At 40.5% G+C, this 19,349-nt stretch overlaps 1 protein-coding gene across 3 annotated transcripts in view; it reads left to right on the forward strand.

Annotated features, from left to right (window-relative positions):
* The window catches only part of TRIP11 (thyroid hormone receptor interactor 11), an 87,266-nt gene that overhangs the window by 60,337 nt on the left and 7,580 nt on the right, over nucleotides 1-19,349 (forward strand). For 2 of the 3 annotated variants that reach the window (XM_080655162.1, XM_080655163.1), the window contains exons 19-21: nucleotides 251-367; nucleotides 3,302-3,446; nucleotides 6,191-8,881. In XM_080655162.1, coding sequence (XP_080511288.1) covers nucleotides 251-367; nucleotides 3,302-3,446; nucleotides 6,191-6,411 — 483 coding nt within the window. In that variant the 3' untranslated portion in view covers nucleotides 6,412-8,881. Of the gene's footprint in view, nucleotides 1-250; nucleotides 368-3,301; nucleotides 3,447-6,190; nucleotides 8,882-19,349 lie in introns of those variants that run through there. The other variant, XR_013959875.1, reaches the window with a different exon arrangement.

Below are 19,349 nucleotides of genomic sequence, written 5' to 3' on the forward strand. Positions count from 1 at the left end.
AAGGGGTGGACTTGTGCAATTTGTATAATATCAGTTTAAATATTTTGTAACTTATACACCACCCCTCTTATCAGAATGCTGAAATTTTGATAGTTCTCAACTTTCATTCAAGATAGTGTTTGGGAGGACATTTCATTGTATTTGTAGCCTCTCTCACTAAGAAACATTTGCTAAGACTTGGACTTGAAATACGGTTATTTTTTCTTTTCTTGTACTGATAACACTTTTCTGTTTTAAAATAATTTTTCAGTTGTTGAATGAAGATCAGGGCGGAGTTACCAGATGGATGACTGGGTGGCTTGGAGGAGGATCAAAAAGTGTCCCCAACACACCTCTGAGACCAAATCAGCAATCTGTGTTTAATAATGTAAGAGCTGATTTTATTTTTGCTGAATATGAATAGTCAAGTGATAGTACATCACATTCATTGGCAAGAATCAGATTTCTCTTTTAGGTGATTTTATACAGCCCTTTTATTTTGAAGTTATAGAAACTGAGATCCAGAGATGTAACTAGCTTAAGGATAATAAGCCAAGTATAATAAGTTTACTGCATATAGGTTTTATTTTAATATTTTATTATTTATTTAGTACTTTTATTTTTCCAAGTATTATTCCTTTATTTGTATTTGATCATAATGCTATAGGCACACAGTCATTTGTCTTACTACTAAATTATGAGATTCTTAAAGATGGAAGCTTTTTTTATGCATGTATGTATCTACTTAGTCATTGAGTCAATGAGTACTTATTGAGCACCTGTTGTGTACCCAACTATTCTAAGCATTGAGAATGTTAAGCATTGGGGATGCATTAGCACACCAGATACAGTGCCTCCCTCACCGAACTTCCTCTGGTTGGAGAAGGCAGATAGTTAATAAACACGAAAAATAGTGCCTGTTATGAATAGGCTGATTGAATTGCGTAACACTGTGAGTTAGAATGTGGAGTTTATTTCTCTATTTTATTTTTTTTAATGAAGAGAAACTGAGGATAGGTGATCTACCCACAACTCGATAAAGATAAAACCCTGTTTTAAATGGGATGGCCTAAAGTTTAAAGGAAAGGTCTACACTACATGATTTTAATCTAATAAAGTTACTGGCGAGCTTTTGTATATTCACTGATTGTGTGTTACTTCAGAAGAATGAGTTTAACATTTGTTTTCTGTGAATACAAGTTTTCATGTGTATGTAAATAGCTATTAAAATGATTTAAGAAATCTAAGTGTTAACAGGTGACTAATTCTAACCATAGGTTTGTGAAGTGTTGTCATCAAAAATTATTGTGTTCAAGTTTTTACTTGATACCTCTGTCACTGAAGTGCTAGCACTTTTTCTTCCTGAACCCAGGAAAAGATAATTGCTCACATATATATTATTGGCTACAAATGCCAGGCCCCATTTTAAGTACTTCTCATGTTTTATTTTTCCCAGCAACTCATATGCACCATCACTAAAACTCACTTTTCAGGTGAGAAGCAGGCTGGTTAAATGCATCTAAGACTACACTGACAGTTAAATTGCAGAGACTCAGGATTTGAACACATTCTGGCTCCTGAGAATAGTAACTGCCCTCTGAAATAATTACAATATTACCATACTAAACCCCCACCCAACTTTCACTAAGTCAATAGTGATCCACTTATTATTCTCATAGCATCCAGTTTTATGTGCAGAATGACATGTATCCATTTGCACAACTGCCACAAAAACTGTTAGGTGACATGTTCACTCTTAATGGAGTTGTGCTAGAACTATCTACTTACTGTTATCTGGAAGTTACTAGAGTAAATACAATGTCTCCACAAACATTTTAAAACTACATCCCCTCCTAAGCCTCAGTTAATATTAATAATCTACTTATTATGAGACCAGTTTTTCTGATCTCTTTCCCTCCAAGAACTAGGAATTATAATTTTATGTGTCTCAGGCAAGAAACAGTTCTGGCCACCGATACAGGCATCAAGCTAGGATGAACTAAGGACTGTACATCTGCCTTGCCCCTGATTGATATAAGAGCATCACTACCAATCAGGTGTCTCCTTGCTCATTGCCAGGGGGTTAAAAGTGCTAGCATTTTAATTATTTATAAAGCTTATAAAGAAACTAGCGGCCCAGTGTACGGATTCGAGCACATTGAAAGGAAATTAATTAGAAGGTGGTCGGCAGGGCGGGACTGCATGAGACGGGCCGGACACGCCCTGGAGCCAACCTCCTGCAGTCCCTCCCTGGCCGGCTGCCCTTGGGGTAGCACCGGGGCTCGAAGGGCGTCTGAGGAGTAAGTGGGGTCCCAGAGTGTGAGAGGGCACTCTGCAAAGTTGCTGTCGCTCAGCAGCTCCTGCGTTGAGCATCTGCCCCCTGGTGGTCATTGTGCATCATAGCTACTGGCTGGTCGGCTGGTCACTTAGGCTTTTATATATATACTAGAGGCCTGGTGCATGACGTTCATGCGCTGGGGGATGCGGGGGGTCCCTCAGCCTGGCCTTCACCCTCTTGCAGTCTGGGACCCCTCAGGGGATGTCTGCAGAGGGGTCCTTAGCACTGCCGCAGAGGTGGGAGATGCTCCTGCCACTGCCGCTGCACTTGCCAGCCGTGAGCCTGGCTTCTGGCTGAGTGGCGCTCCCCTGTGGGAGAGCACTGACTACCAGGGGCAGCTTCCGCATTGAGCATCTGCCCCCTGGTAGTCAGTGCGCATCATAGCAACTGGTTGTTCAGCCGTTAGGTTGGTTTACATATTAGCCTTTCATTATATAGGATGGTTTCCAAATGGATGTTTACAGCATTAAACACCATCCTCAGTTTTATGCTTAAATTCCAGTTGTCTACTGGAATATTTTAAAAATTTTGTTTGTTAATTTATTTTGCTCTTTAGATTTCACATGTACACTGAGTGGCCAGATTATTATGATCTCTGAATGCATAATAATCTGGCCGCTCAGTGTGTGTGTGTGTGTGTGTGTGTGTGTGTGTGTGTGTGTGTGTGTGTATATATATATATATGTATATATATATATATATATATTAGAGGCCCAGTGCATGAATTCATGCATGGGTGGGGTCCAGCCAGCCTGGCCAGGGGGAGAGGACATGGGTGGTTGGCCAGCCTGCCTGCTGGTCGAACTCCTGGTCGAGGGGACAATTTGCATATTAGCCTTTTATTATATAGGAGATAGATAGATAGATAGATGATTCAGATGGCATGATTAGTTTTTAATATTTAATTAGAATACCTGGTATTTTTTCTGAGTTGTAGCGAATACAATTTTAATATCTGCCTAATATGAAATATTTTTTTCTTAGTCTTTTTCAGAACTTTTTGTTAAATTTCTAGAAACAGAATCTCATCCATCTATTCCACCACCAAAGCTTTCTGTTCATGATATGAAACCACTAGACTCACCAAGAAGGAGAAAACTAGATATAAATGTACCGGAAAGTTTTAAAGGTAAAACCAGATATTTATTTATTCAATTTAAGAAATGAAATGTTTAAGTTTTGATGTTTTAAAGTGATATTAACTAAATTTTTAATGTTTTTTGAAAATGTGCAGTGACTTCTTCTAAAATTCCAATAAGACATTATATTTTGGTTTCATATATTCTTGTGGTAACCTGATATTTAATTGGCTTAAATTAATTTAAAAAAATATGTCATATTTTTCCTTTGTATATTGGTATCATTGTTTTCTCTCTGTATAAGCCACTTTGAATTATTCTTCTTGGAAAAGGTGATTAAATGGTAAGCCTCTGTTTGGGCACCTGTTTTCCTTTCTCACTCATGGTACTTATTTCTAATCAGAGAAGTGTGGTTTACAGTTAGAGAAAGATTTTTTTTTTCCCTGTGAAAATCTGTCATGCTCAATACCCCAACCTTGGTATGTTAATATTTATAAGAGTAGTTTAATGAACTGGCTTAGATATCCAAGAATGTTAGGAAGCATTCTTATATGATGAAAGATGTGCCTGGAAGCAAGTAGTTTGGTGGTACCACAGTATGCGTTACATACATATATATATATATGTGTATATGTATATGTATATGTATATGTGTATATATGTATATATATGTATATATATGTATGTACTTTTAATCCTTGTCTGAGGATATTTTTCCCATTGATTTTCAGAGAGAATGAAAGGGAAGAAGGGGGCGGGGGGGGGGGGGAGAGAGAGAGAGAGAGAGAGAGAGAGAGACATCAATTGGTTGCCTCCTGCAGGGCCCCGGGGATAGAGCCCGCAACTGAGGTATGTGCCCTTGACCAGGAATTGAACCCGCAGTTCTTTGGTCCATGGGCTGACACTCTAACCACCTAGCCAAACTGGCCAGGGCTGTGTACATAATTTTTTATTCCACTAATTTATAAGGGTCTCATTTATATTCATATCCCCTATATTAGCATGCAGTAAAATTTCTTGAGTTGAAATGTAAATATATCCTCTAAACTACAAAAAGATTATTTATTGTAAGGTCTCTTTTTTCCCCTGAAATCTTTATATTTTAATTCAAACTAACATGTTTGCTAGTGGAACTGTAAAGGTACATATCTATAATAATAAAAGCATAATAATGCTAATTAAACCAGACAGCTGAACGACCTTCCGGACGTCCTTCTGGACGAAGCTGCGGTGGCAGGGGCCTAGGCCGAGGCGGTTAGGGGCAATCAGGCAGGCAGGCAGAGTGGTTAAGGGCGATAAGGCAGTTAGGGGTGATTAGGCAGGCAGAGGTGGTTAGGGACGATGAGGCAGGGAGGCAGAGTGGTTAGGGGTGATCAGGCAGTTGGACATCCCCTGAGGGTCCTGGATTGTGAGAGGGTGCAGGCCAGGCTGAAGGACCCTCTCTCCACTCCCCCCCCTCCCGTGCACGAATTTCATGCACCGGGCCTCTAGTATGTTATAATTATATCACATGTCAGATACTAAATTTTGAATAAGATATTAAATAATTTATATTTTGAAAATTTAAAAACTTGCTTAGTCATTTAGACTAATAGTTATATTTTCTTCAACTTTTAGAGAAAGAGGAAGTAGTAAAATTTATTTGTTGTTTAGATAAAAGTTTTGGCTGCTAAATTTAGTGAAAAGTCTTAATTTTAACAGACGTAGACTATACTAAAAATACTTTTTCTTGTTACACTAGGTTGTAACATCTTAAAGAGGATTCCAAAATTCATTATGGCAGGGTCTCCCTCTCTTTTACCCCTTCTCTCCTCAGTCTCTTCCCCCTCCTCCCTCTTTCCTCCTCTCCTCCATTCAGTTACAAGTCCTGCACCACCTCGATTTGTACTAATCACACCCAAAAGCCCCTGATGTTCTGATTGCTCCAGGAGTTGCAGGATCAGTTTAGTCTTTGATCCTGGATTTGTTGTAGTGTGGGAGCTAAAAAAATACTTTTCCTCCCACCTTCTAAGTTCTTTTATCTGAACTAATAATCAAATTAACAGATAAAATAACAGGAGAAAATCAAATTTTTAATATATGTACATGGGAAGGGGGCTCACATACACATGAGAATTCCAAAGACAGGCAGCATTGGATATATATGAAATTTTGGATAGCAGAGAAAGGGGGGACGGGCAGGGTTTTGAGATTTCAGAAGTTGGAATGGGCAGGTAATTGAGGAAGACCGGAGCACCCGTGGCAGGGAAATCCTTACTCAGCAATCAGATACATTGGGACATGGTGGGCATCTAGCTAACAGGCCCTGCCCCAAGTCCTCCTATTTCCCACACACAGTCCAGGTTGGGCTGCTGAGGCCAGCTTCCGGAGAGACCCTGCTGCAGTCCGTCTCTCCCTCCGAATCTCCTAGGCAGGGAAGGGGGAGGCTCAGAGTTTCTTTCTGAGTCTTAATTGCCGCTTAGAAATCAATGTCCTAAGAGGCAAAACTTTGTTCCCCTTCAATAGTAAATTAAGTTTATCAGTTGTGTAACTTGTATTTAAATATAAAATGACAACATTAATGAGTTTAATGAAGTATTAGTTACACATTCAAAAATATCCTTCTGTCCTGTTTCCTTTCTCCCATTTCTTTCTCTTGTCCTTCTATATTTCATAGACCCTGTGCATCGGATCCAGAACCCAGCAGCATATGAATTAAATTTATTTAGGGGTCAAATCTTGGAACCTAAAACACTTGTATAGTGCTGACTAAATACCATATAGGAGACTAAATAATTCACATTTTGTCATTTAGATACGACAGAGCCCAGGTCTGGGAGAAGAACAGATGTGAGTCCGTTCTTGGCTCCCCGCTCTGCGGCGGTGCCTCTCATGAACCCGGCTGGACTTGGACCTGGTGGGCCTGGGCACCTCCTTTTGAAACCCATTTCAGATGTGCTGCCCACATTTACGCCTTTGCCAGTGTCGCCTGACAACAGTGCCGGGGTTGTGTTGAAGGACCTTTTGAATCAATAGATGACTCTCAAGCCAGAGACGACATGCACAGCACTTTAGAGAAACACTAAACGTATGTACTTTATCACGAAGTGGCCTTTTGGAAAAAGTCATGTATTTGTTTGCAGTTGTACTTTCTTTAAATTTAATAAAACATATTCTTACTGTTTTTAGAAATTGCAGGTGTCACAGGAGGAAGTGTTTGTTATATATTTTTTTCCCTTCTCTGATTTAACCTAATTCAGGCTAGAAACATTGGATTTTTTAATCTTAACTTATGGAAGTAAGTAAAATAAAAGTAGCTATATGTCAGCTTTTAATTTCCTTCTCTGATTTTCAAGTTAATTTAGGCTAGTTGAGATATGTGGTTGTCTTTTAAAGATAATCATGAGATTTACCCCCCCCCCCCAAAAAAAAAAAAGAAAAAGAAGAAGAAATAATAGCTGTGGCTTATCTGCATCGTGCAGAAAATTGATCTGAAGTGTATATTAATCATCTGTATAGAGGACTTGGTGTACACAGGACAAGAGCAAGGTTGCCCCTGGGAGAACATAGGCGTCCTGAGGTGGAATGTGTGTATTTTGTTCTATGCAATTTTATCACGTGTAAATCCATGTGACCACCCCTGCAGAAAAGATACATCAAGAACCCCTCGTGCTACCCTTTCACAGTCATAGCCACCTCCTCTATAGCCCCTCCCTTAACCTCTGGCAACCACTCACTATTCTCCAATTTCTGTAGAGTGCTATATCAGTGGAATCCTATAGGATGTAACCTTTTTTGAGATTGACTTTTTTCACTCAGTGCAATGCCCTTCGAAATCTATCCAAATTATTGCGTGGTCAGCCTTTCTCTTTTTGTTGTCGAGTGCAGACTATGGGTATGTGATTTGGTTTTAAGAGCTAAGGTATCTTTTTAAAGTTATCATCTTAAGACTACTTGTTTTTTCACACCAAGACACACAACTGTCATGTAAGTGTTAAATCGTACAGATGCATTTACGGAACTATAATTAGCAATATCACTAAACACGGTCCCTCCTTCCTCTGTCTGAGATGTCCATGTGAGAGGTATGTCAGTCCAGGAATTGTCCACTAGCATCTTCACGGTCACCAAGAGCAGTGGAATTACTTCAGCAACACCAGCACCAGGTGTTTGGAACTTAAGAATAAGGGAGTATTTCTTTAATTTTTTATAAACCTGTCATAAATCCTGGCTTGGAACTTAATCAGGATGTTCATGTTTGTATTAGTTGTTGAAGTTGTATATTTAAAGACATTTCTTGCAAATTTTGTAAATTTCAGTATGCCTTTAAAATAGAAACATCTGTATTACGAGGAAAGGTGGAAATGATATTAATCCAAATATGTAAATAGTTCTGGCTCCGGCCAGGGCTAAATTTGATCATTTGTAAATTTTGCTGTGATTAACTGTATACTTCCTACTGTATTTAGAAGATTGGAAGTCTTTATGTGTTGATGGGTGAAACTGGTTTTTCTGAGGAATTCAGTAACTGAGACATTGCTGCTTCACAACGTCCCCTCTCCTTAGCTAACTTATTTATAGTGTACTTAAAGGAGTGGTCATCCAGTTCTATATTAGAACTGCCAAACTGCCTCCTGTCTGTTTTGCCCATTATTTCTCTTATAAAATTATTACCCTTGGGATCCTTTCAAAGATACTTTCACTGACCGGCCTGAATTATTTGTTGCTTGCCATTGAAGTTTCATTTCAGTGTGGAGCATCTGAAATAAAAATTTCTAAGTTAAAAAAAAGAAAAGACACATGATCCTTCATTTTGAAGAAATAGAAAATGCAAAGAATTTTTCTCCTATAATTTGAAAATTAAAATTTAAGTAGTGGGTATTTAAGTAGCATGTCATCATATTTTAAATGCCTTTTATGACATCTTAAGTATTTCCTTCCCGATTCAAAACAGCCTATCTCCTTTCACCCCATAGTTTAACATAAGTTTGAAAGCTGTTATGGGTATACAGCATGACCTTACATGGCTGCTATTTAATTATGTGACCTTGAACTGAAGCTGTAGTACCTAATGTTTCAGTTGTATCATCATTGAAACTATAGCTGACTGGTATGCATACTAAGTGTTTGTTGATCTAAACCAGACATAACTCATCTACTTTCCTGAAACTAAGTTGTGTCAGAGATGAACCATCTGCTCAAGGAATCTTCTTAGTAACCAGCCATACAATGATGAAGCATATAATTCGAATGTCAGCAATAGGACATTTCTAACAATAATTTACTGCAGTAGTTTAACTACAGTAATTTTACTGTTTACTTCTCTGCAAACTTACTAGGATTTGTGGTTGAATTTTGCTTTAGCTGCCACGGTTTTTCACAACATTCCTAATGGTTTTCAACTGCTAATACTATAATAGAAAATCCAGCCAGACATTGAATTTGATTTAGTACAATTCTGTATCATATGGCTGTTTGAATTTTAGTTTCCTGCCATTATTTATTTAAAAGAAAAAAAATAGGGGAAAGAATTGAATTCCTTAAAATCAGCCACTTAAAATATTAAATATCCCTCCAAATAAAGCCTCCAGTTTATTTTAACCATTCAATGGTTAATCAAAAGTGAGAAAAATACTCTCAAAATAACTTATTTAAACATTAGGTGGAAAATATAAAAGTGTCCTCAGGGACAGAAGAGGGATGAGAATACTTAGAGAGAGCTATTCTGTATCAAACTTAGAGCATTTGAATTTGATTTATAAAGCTAATGAAATTTTTCATATATCAAAGTATTTAAAGCGTCTTCCATCAAAAAATTTAATTTTGTAAATATCAAGTCAGTTATACTTGATATTTATTTTATATATTCCTATGGAAAAAGTAAAGACACTTTTAATGTTCTGGCATTTGTGATTATTTGCCAGTGTTTACTTTTTAACTTATTAAGGTTTCTGTACTTAAAATTGATAAATTGTCTTGATTTTTAGGGAAATAACTAAATGGGGGAAATTTCCAACCCTACTATAGTATTGGGTTGTGTTTTATAGAACTAAAGTCAATGCATTTCTGAATTTCTCAGCACTGCAAGGCAAAAAATACTCCAAATAAAAATGATATATGTGAGTTGGCAATGTCTTCATCCACAATAAAAAAAAAAGATTTTTTAGCAAACAGCTGCTGACTTTTTCTTTAGAAGGGGGAGAAATGACTTACACATGTTGTTTATAGCAGCCGTTGATCAACTACTGAAGCTAATGTCTTCAAGTGCTCGCCGGATGTCTGCTGTGAGGATACTGTTTGAGCCTTGGAAATGTTAAGTATGAAGTTTCATAGAGGCTTACCGTAAGATAATGTATAAAAAGAGGATCTGAGAGGTTTTAGCCAGCCTGTTCAGAGGTGATATTATGCATCATCCGGCCTTCATGTTTCTGCAAGATGATCAGTCAATCCTGTCTTCGTTTTTCTTAGATGTGGAACTTGAATATTTTTAACTGTTCGTGCATTGGAAGGTCATGGGTTTTTAAGTTGGGAGGTGGCTTCTTTTGACTTTTCACAGCATTGCTTTGATGGAATTGATTTTTCTCATCTCAAATAACCTCTGTAGTAAGCTTATGGGGTTGTAAACATCGAATGATGCATTCATTCATAGGATTTATTAAATGATAAATGTGCCACTTGTGGAAATGCTTTATAAAATCTAATTCTATACAGATGTCAGAACTCGAGTTATTATTGCCAAAAAAGGGGTAAGCATGTCAGGTGTGGGGGAGTTGCCAAAGCCAAGAATTATTTCAAGAAGGTGGGCGAGGTCAGAAGTGTGGAGTGCTTGCTGCTCCGGTGAGATAAGCTTGAGAAGACTCCACTGGATTCTGGGACCAGAGAATTGTTGGATTTGACTTAGTGTTGGTGGAATGGTGGGAGGAAAAGCCAGTCTTAAGTGAGTTGAGTAGGTGGTGAGCAATTGGAGATAAGTGTTTGTAGGCAACTCTTCTGAGAAATTACATTGTCAAGGGGAAAGAGGACACTGGGAGGAGAGAGGAGAGTGGGGTGGAGTGAGAATTGGTTTAAGTTGGGAGGCTTAAGTATGTAAAATGCTTACGGGATGAAGAGAGTGGAGAGAAGAGTTCCTGAGAGGGAACTGATAGCACCCCAACACAGTGGAGGCATCGGCCTTGGATAGAGACTCCTTTGTTGGCACAGATGTAATGGAAGAGAGGGAGATGCAGATAGCAAATGGATTTGGGCAGTTGTGGGAATTTTCTTCTGTGAGATCGGCAGGGAGCTTTATGGGCTAAAAATGAGGGGTGCGAGGAGGGTCTGAGGCTTGAGAAATTCAGTCTAGTGGGAGAGAGAGCCTCATGTCCACACTGCTAGAGCAGTGAGAGGTGCTGGGGAGCCCTGGGTTGGCCCTGGCAGGCAGATGGGAGGAGGATCTGGTGGTTAAAAGAAATAACATTTGAGCACCCTAGGGGGAAGCGAGCTAGCAAAGTTAATGTCCAGCGGTCCTTTCCCCAACCAATTCTAATGGAACACAAAATGTTACTAACCTGAACTTGTTTTCCTGTCCTTGGGGCTTAGGTCATGTGAATATAGGATATGATATGATGGAAGGTTGTACAGCATGTTATTGTCATAATTTAATACATCCAGTAAATTAAGAATCCTTTATAAATACACCAATATTTCCTTTGGAGATAAAGAAAAATTCAAGAATGTTAATAAATGGATCACTTAAGGCAAATGTTTGACCCCTTAGTTTGTTTTCTGCCTTGGCTACTACTGTGCATCAAATGTTTAGCCCTTCTGGGGTTAAGAAATTAATAATTTGCGCTACGATGATATTTTAACTGTGATCATTTTCAGCTGTGGCTGTTTTTACAAGAGTTACTCCCCTTTTCAGCTCTAACATTCTTGGACTTCAGTGAACTATTTCTGACCCTCAAAAATTAAATCTCAGTGATTGAAAATATTTGTGAACTTAATGAAAGAGTTTGGTGAAGTTGTTTCCTAGTTTTCCTTGGGCTGTTAAAAATGTAATGCTTTTTTGTAAAATATAAGGCATTTAAATGTGGAAGGACTTATACTGTGAGAAGTTTTCCTCTAACAATGGTGAGTCAATGTATATTCTTGAATGAATTCATTTCCCAAAGGGCAAGGCCCATTCCAGATGGTGGAGGGAAACATTTCTTTTAAAGAAAAGAATTGGAAGCAAAGTAACATAGCTTTGTTTTAGGTTTCCAAGCAGCTCTGTCCATTTAAGTATATTCAAAGCACCACGGTGTCATCTGTGAGTTAACACATTCATTTCTGTCTAAAAGGCAGTTCCAGGCCCTCTCCATTAATAAAAAATGGGGTGATGGTGATAAAGTTACACATTCTAGACTAATGAGGTAATTTTTTATTTTTGAAAACATATATGGAATGTGTAGTCTTTGAACATTTTTGGAATCGTTTCAAAGTCATCTCCCTAAAGCATTTGGCATGCCTCGCACATGCAGGCTCACTACTCGAGTAGTCTAGATGTATGCTTTCAACCCATGGCGCTCTTTAGGATCACACTCGCCAACTGTCGCTCCCGTGTTGAAAAGTACTGATGGTTGAAGTCAGTTCTCCGTAGAGTTGCTACTTGAGGAATGGATTTCCATTTTTTAAAGTGTTTTCACTCTTAATTTTTTCCCTTGAAACATTAGCTTTACATGGAAGTAATTTTACTTATGCCTTCATCCTTTATTTTTGGGTTTCAAATATTTCAATCATTCAAGAATAAACAAGGGGTATTAGGAGGGATGGACATCTGGCCATGGTAGGGTAAAGAGGTCAGCCAATCCTCCCTGCAAAAAAACAAGTATATAACCAAAATGGTGAAAGACAAGAAATGGAAAATGGTTGATTTTTTAAAACCGCTCTAGACTTTAGAGCTTCAGGTAAGAACCACTGGAGTCTGTAGCTTCCTGCCTGGGGCTCCCCAACACTCCCCTCTCCCCCCACCCCCAGCCAGTCTGAAAACCAGCTGCTTTGTAGCCTGAGGGCATGAACTCCACGGAGTGGAGTGGAAGCTGAGCAAAAACTGTGACTTTGCCAGTTAAAAGTGGTGAACTTGGAAGGAAACCTGGAGAAAACTCAGCTCTGCTAGGCTGAGGTTGCAACTCCAGGTGGGGCAAGTGCCGACCAGTGGAAATGTAATGAGCTGAGAAAGCCATGCCCAGGGAGAACCAAGAGCCCCAGGAGATGTAAGCCTCAGCCACACAGAGCCCGGCCTGCATTTTTCAATCTGCACCCACATCCATCGGCAGCGGCTGGAAGCCACAGGGGTTCTAGGTGTCTAATGGGCACAGCCTCCTGCTGACCATTCAGTCCTGTAGCAGCAACCTCTGGGAGGCCAGAGTGAAAGATTAAACTAAGAATGTAAAAACAGCAGAGACAGCAGCAGCCACACTCTCCTGCAGGGAAGACAGATTCCTCAGTTTAAACCCAAATGTTAGCCCGAGTTGGTTTGGCTCAGTGGATAGAGCGTCGGCCTGCGGACGGAGGGTCAAGGGCATATGCCCTGGTTGTGGGCTCGATCCCCACTGTGGGGTGTGCAGGAGGCAGCTGATCAGTGATTCTCTCTCATCTTTGATGTTTCTATCCCTCCCTCCCTCTCCTTTCCTCTCTGAAATCAATAAAAATATATTTTAAAAAAATAAATCCAAATGTTAAAATCAGAGAAGTACATCGCAATCAGTAGTTGCTACATATAATCTAAATTGTCCAGACTTCAACCAACAACTATGAGTAATGCAAAGAAGAAAGTGTGACCCATACTCGGAAAAGAAGCTGTCAAAAGAAACTGTGTAGGCCTACATGTTGGATTTAGCTCACAAGAACTTCAAAGCAATGATCATAAACGCAAAAGTTAAAGTTTGTTCACAGGATACCGAATAACCGCTGTATGTTCATTACCCAGCTTCCTCAAATCTTAACATTATGCTGTATTGTCAAAAAAAATTTTAAACTTTTTATTAGAGGAAAATTTGAATATAGACACAAAAGTACAGAAAGTAACAGTGTACTCATCACCCACTTCAACAATGAACTCAGGATTACCAACTCTCATCTTGTACCACCACCCACTTCCCCTTTTAATTTTGGAAGCATTTTCCCATAACTTGTCTTAACATTGTAATGAGCCAATCTTCTGTAGGACAATAGAGATGATCAAATAATGTATGCCTCTCCTGTCCCTGAATTCTCTAGGAATATTGTTGAAATCTGACATCCCATCTGGATACATAAGAGAAGCTTACAAGGTCTCTCCTTCATGTGGTGTTAAAAGTTCTTTCTTTTATGCAGTTTGGTAATATGCTATATGATAGTTGTAATATTTTTTATTTTTATTTGGCAAAATTAAAAGTTGACAGCATAGCCCTGGCCAGTGTGGCTCAATTGATTGGGTGTTGTCCCATGCACCAAAAGGTTGCCAGTTTGATCCCCGGTCAGGGCACATGCCCAGGTTTCAGAGTTGATCCCAAGTAGGAGGCAGCCAATCAATGTTTCATTCTGACATCAATGTTTCTCTTTCCCTTTCCCTCCCCTCTCTCTAGAAAATCCATAAAAAATCGTTTAATTTAAAAAAAAAAAAAGCTGACAGCATAATATTGTTTCTTCTAATTTTCGAGGGTGTTGATTTACTGGTTTGCTAAATTCAAGAACCTGGAAACCACTTTCGTATGTGAATAGGAAATGAGGTAATGTGAACATCATACTATTATGAAATTATCTATCTATATATACATATATAAAAAGCCAGTGACCCGAACGCCGTAACGGCCAGAACGACGGGTCACTATGATGCCCACTGCGGCCAGCGAACCAGCCTGATCGGGGGGTGAGGCCACCAGCCAGCCTCCTGCAGCCCCTCCCCGCCAGCCAGCTCCACTCCTGATCGCCCCCCCCCCCCCACTCTGATCAGGGGCAGGGCTGGCCGGCCAACCACCCATGACCCCTCCCCCAGGCTGCTGGCCCCTGATCAGCTCCCCGCACCCCATTCAGGGGTGGGGCTGGCTGGCCACCACCCACAGTCCCTTCCCACAGCCAGCCCCACCCCCAATCACCCCCCCACACACACACACACACTCCAATCGGGGGCAGGGACCACCGGCCAACCTCCCGCCATCTCCTCCTCCCGACAGGCCCGGCACCAATCTGCCCTGATTGGAGCTGGCCTGGCCGGACCCACCCGTGCATGAATTCGTGCACTGGGCCTCTAGTATTAAATATATTAACTTTGCCCCAAACATCAATACGTATTAAGTATCAGAAAACCAACAGACAAAAATGGAACAGAATGCCATTAACTACTTTCTTCAGTGCAACTCCGGCTCCATGGCAAGAGTATGTTGGCCTAAAGTCTCTTTGATAGTGGAGCTCTCATAGTTTACACATGATCATATGTTAAAACCACAGTCAGTTAAAACAAGCCATACGAAAGCCCAGGTGTTTTCATGACTTGCTGATTTTTATGAGAATTCCAAGTATGTGCAGAAAATCCTGGCATCCTTGAGCAAGTTGGTTGCAGTAAACTACAGTTTAGAGACCAAATGTAATAGGAGAAGCCATCCTGGAGCAGAAGTCCAAAAACCTGATTCCGACCCCTGTTCTGCCTCCAATGATAGGATCTTGGGTAAATTAGTCCCTCTGGGCCTTTACATTTGTAAAATTGGGGTATAGTAAATGATATATAAAGTTCAGGAGTCTGTCACCTCCTCCAGGCAATGTCCTTGTGCCCTGCCTTGGCCTATGCACACCTACTTGCACGATAGGCTGATCAGCGACTCACGGTAAAAATAAAAGAGAAAGTTTCCTAACCTTTATTGACCTACTGTGCATTGGCACCTGCTAGGTGCTTTATGAACACTGTTTCCTTTACAATACCATGATGTTATTTTTGCCCCCATTTTATAGCTGAAACCCTGAAGTTCGGTAAGGTTAAAAACTTGCTTAGGTGCTATATTTGTTAGGTTTCTCCAGGGAAGCAGACCAATATTTTTTAACATTATGTGTGTTTAACACAAGCATGACACAGAGGGCAGAAACTATGAAGGATGGGATTAGGACATCCAGATACATAGAAATAGAAAATGTATGGCCCTGACCAGTTTGGCTCAGTGGATAGTGTGTCAGCCTGTGGACTGAAGGGTCCCAGGTTTGATTCCGGTCAAGGGCATATACCTTGGTTGCGGGCGTGTTCAGGAGGCAACTGAATTGATGTTTCTCATGGATGTTTCTAACTCTATCCCTCTCCTTCCTCTCTGTAAAAAAATCAATAAAATATATTTTTTAAAAAAGAAAATGTATGCATTTTCAAAAATCCGTAGGTTAAAAGGTAAAAAACAACAACAAAAAATGGAAAATATTTGCAATATAGATGACCATGGAGAAATGTCACTATAGAAATAAAGATGGGCAAAGTAAAGATAATTGATGTTCTTTAGGGTTTCTGGCTGAGCTGGCAGCTTGTCTCCGGATGACCATTTTCTGCTTTCACAATAAGAAAAACATTTTTAGCTAAGTACTAGTAGGTTCCTGATCTCAGAACACAGACTCCATCTCCCACCAGCCCTTGCAGTTAGGTGTGGCTATCAACTTCCATCCTGTGTGATGAAATGTAGGTGTGGTGGGTCAATTTGGACAATGTAGGTCAACACTTTAGAGATTGCTAAGCAACAGGATAGAAGGAGCCTGAATCTCCGAACCTTAAAGGAACAGAGCTACCATCCTAGCCCTGGACCACCAACGTACAGAATGTGACAACGTGTCATTTTGTGACACCCGTTGAGCTATTTCTATTAAAACACACATCACCACCACCCAAAACGCTAAACCAAAACCACCAGTAGGGTGGAAACCTTTTGACTTTTATATTAGTTCTCAGGGAGTAAAGGAACTACCCACTAGGTAACTGAGAAGTCAGGAGAGGAAATGGATTTAGGGAAATATCTCACAAGGAGTTGAACATTTGGCTCTGCCAAGAAAGAGACAAGTTAGGGATGACAAGAAGGATTTGAGAGTCATCTGCACAATGCTGACAGTATATCAATGCCCCATAACAGTTGCAAGACCAATGACTCTTCCAAAAGAGGTAGTGAGAAGAGTAGAGAGGCTGGATTTAACTTTGGGGGACTTTTTGGCCAGGGAGGAGGAGAAAGAAGAGGTGGAGAAAATGCAGTCATAGAAAACCAGGATAACTTAAAGTCATGGACATGAGAGGACAAGATGGATGATCAATGGTCAAACCCTTCAAAGAGGCAAAAGAACAGTTAAAAATGAAGGTCATGGTGTTTGGCCATGAGAGCACTAGGAAACTTAGGAAGCACCATTGTGGGTGAATGGTGGTAACATGGCCACTTCAGAGAATTCCGGTGGGATTCAGTGAGGTGACCAACACATGAACCCGTGTGTCATGGGCACTGTCTGTGTAAGCAGTAAGTCAGAGAAAGCAAGTGTTGACCCTGAGAAGGAATATATCTTCCAAGAACTCCTAGTGGTTAATTGGACTCAATTAACCATTGCTGGCAGAGGCCTCTCACACATTCTGCATTTCAGTGAAAAGCCACAGACGGAGCTGCCAGCCTCCTGCACTCTGCTCCTGCCGTCTGAGCCCACCCTTATGAATAGCTCCTGAGCTCATCTGTCCACTGTAAAACTGAGACCTGCCCTGTCTAATTGAAACCGCCCCTCTACATCCTCATTTGCATCTTTACTGGCCAATCAGAGTGGCTTCATAAGGACCAATCAGGGCCGTGCTATTTGGACCAACCAGACTGTGGATTCCTAATTTGCACAACAATGGACCAATCAGAGACAAAGGCAGGACTTGATAAAAAGCAGTCTCCCCTTTGTCTGGACAGAGCCCACTTTTGGGGGGCTCTCAGGTTTGCAAACTGATTATCTGGATAGTTTCTCCTTTAGGACACCCCATATTGGGGATTTCTGTTGGTATTTGATTGGTGGCAGTGAACTTTTGTTGAAACAAGACTTGGTAAACTGGAAGAATGAGGACTCTAGAATCAAAAGGGCTTGGTTTAGGCTAGAGTTTGGATTGTTTATTATCTGTGTGGCCATAATGTCTCTGGGTCTGTTTTTTTCATGTGCAAATTGGAGGGGGGGGGGGTGTCAAAGGAGAGGGTGTGTGTGGAGTCCAGCATGATCATGAACAGTCAATCATGTCACCTTCCCTGTTTTACATTCTCTCCTAGAAGGGCAATGTGATGTAATTACTTTTGGACAGTGAAAAGATAAATAATATTAGTAGACAAAATATATCATTACTTTTATTAATTTTGTGAAATTTACCCCCAATTTGAAGCATCAGCTTAAAAAAAAAATTAGCCCATCTGTTTTCCAATCGACACCACAGTGAGGAAGTTGAGTTTCACTGGAGCCAGGAAGGCCCCATTCAGCAGATGATAACCTCTTACCTTGACGTTGCAATTTACATTTTGTGAAGTTGTTCTATAGTTGTGATTGTATTTTGATTCCAATGGGAGGTGAGGTAGATGTTAGGATCTTTATTTTACACCAAAACAACAACAACAACAAAAAACACACACAACAAACCACTTAGAAAAGGAAATGATGATATTTAGAAGCCAGAGGGGTCACTTAGCAGTTCATGCTCAACAAACCTCATTTTCTTTTTAAAAATAGAATTGCTAGATCAGGAAATGCTATGATACTGTTCATTTTGATGTTAGCAGGACACCTGAAAAAATCTCCTACCAAATCTTTGTGGACAAGATGGGGAAATGTAAGCTGAGTGAGAGAAGTGTAACGTACAGAGGAGTCACAAATCCTAACCGTCTACTTCCCTGTAGAACCAGCACCCAGATCCAGAATTAGAATATTACCAGCACCCAGAAGGCCCCTGGGGCCCCTCCCAGTCACTACCCTATTTGGATTTCCATATAAGTGGAGTCATCCAATATGTACTCTTACGTGTCTAACATTTTTTATTGGTTGCACAATACTTCATTATTGGAAGCTCTTTATTTAACTCTGCTGGTACCCAGCTGATGGACTTCGAGGCTGTTTACAACCTTTTGCTATTGCGAACTTTGGGGCAATGAACAACCTCGTAAATAAATGGACACTCAGCTTAGACAACTACCAACGTTCTGCCATTCTTGTTAGATATCGTTTTAGAGTACTGTGGGGGCTAAAAAAATTAATACTTTCCCTCCCACCTTCTAAGTTCTTCTAGCTGGGCTAATAAATTCAGCGACAGTAGGAAATAAAAATGTTAATACATGCACATGGGGATGCACATAATCATTGAACGACATTGTTGCATGTGAGACAGCATGGGTAAATAGGACATTTTGGACAAAGTAGAAAACGGGGGACGGAGCCTCAGATTTCAGAAGTGAGAATGGGAGATTCATAGGTAGCTGAGGAGGAGCGGAACACGTGTGGCTGGTGAATTTTTGCTAGCCCACCCAGAAACAGTGAGACACGGGTGGCAATTCCATTAGGCTGCGAACGTTCCCTTCCCTGAGTAGGTCTCTCCCTCTGCAACTGCTGGGCAGTAAAGGGGGCAGGGTCAAAGGTTCTTTCTTCATTACCAGCTTAAGAATCAATATACCACCCGGCCAATGTGGCTCAGTGGTTGAGCGTCAACCTATGAACCAGGAGGTCAGGTTTCGATTCCCCGTCAGGGCACATGCCCAGGGTTGCGGGCTCGATCCCCGGTGTGGGGTGTGCAGGAGGCAGCTGACGAATGATTCTCTCTCATCATTGATGTTTCTCTCGTTCCCGCTCCCTTCCTCTCTGAAATAAATAAAAACATTAAAAAAAAATCTATATCCCAGAGGGCAGCTTCAGTAGGATTCCATTCACTTGCCACAACCATGCCCTTCAGAAGGCTTAGACCTGCAGCCTGTGGCTCTCAGCTGTGGGGTCAGGGGCTTCCTCACCTCTCTCAGTGGGGCTAATAA

The sequence above is a fragment of the Plecotus auritus genome, assembly GCF_963455305.1.
Source record: "Plecotus auritus genome assembly, chromosome: 1".
Taxonomy (NCBI): Eukaryota; Metazoa; Chordata; class Mammalia; order Chiroptera; family Vespertilionidae; genus Plecotus; species Plecotus auritus.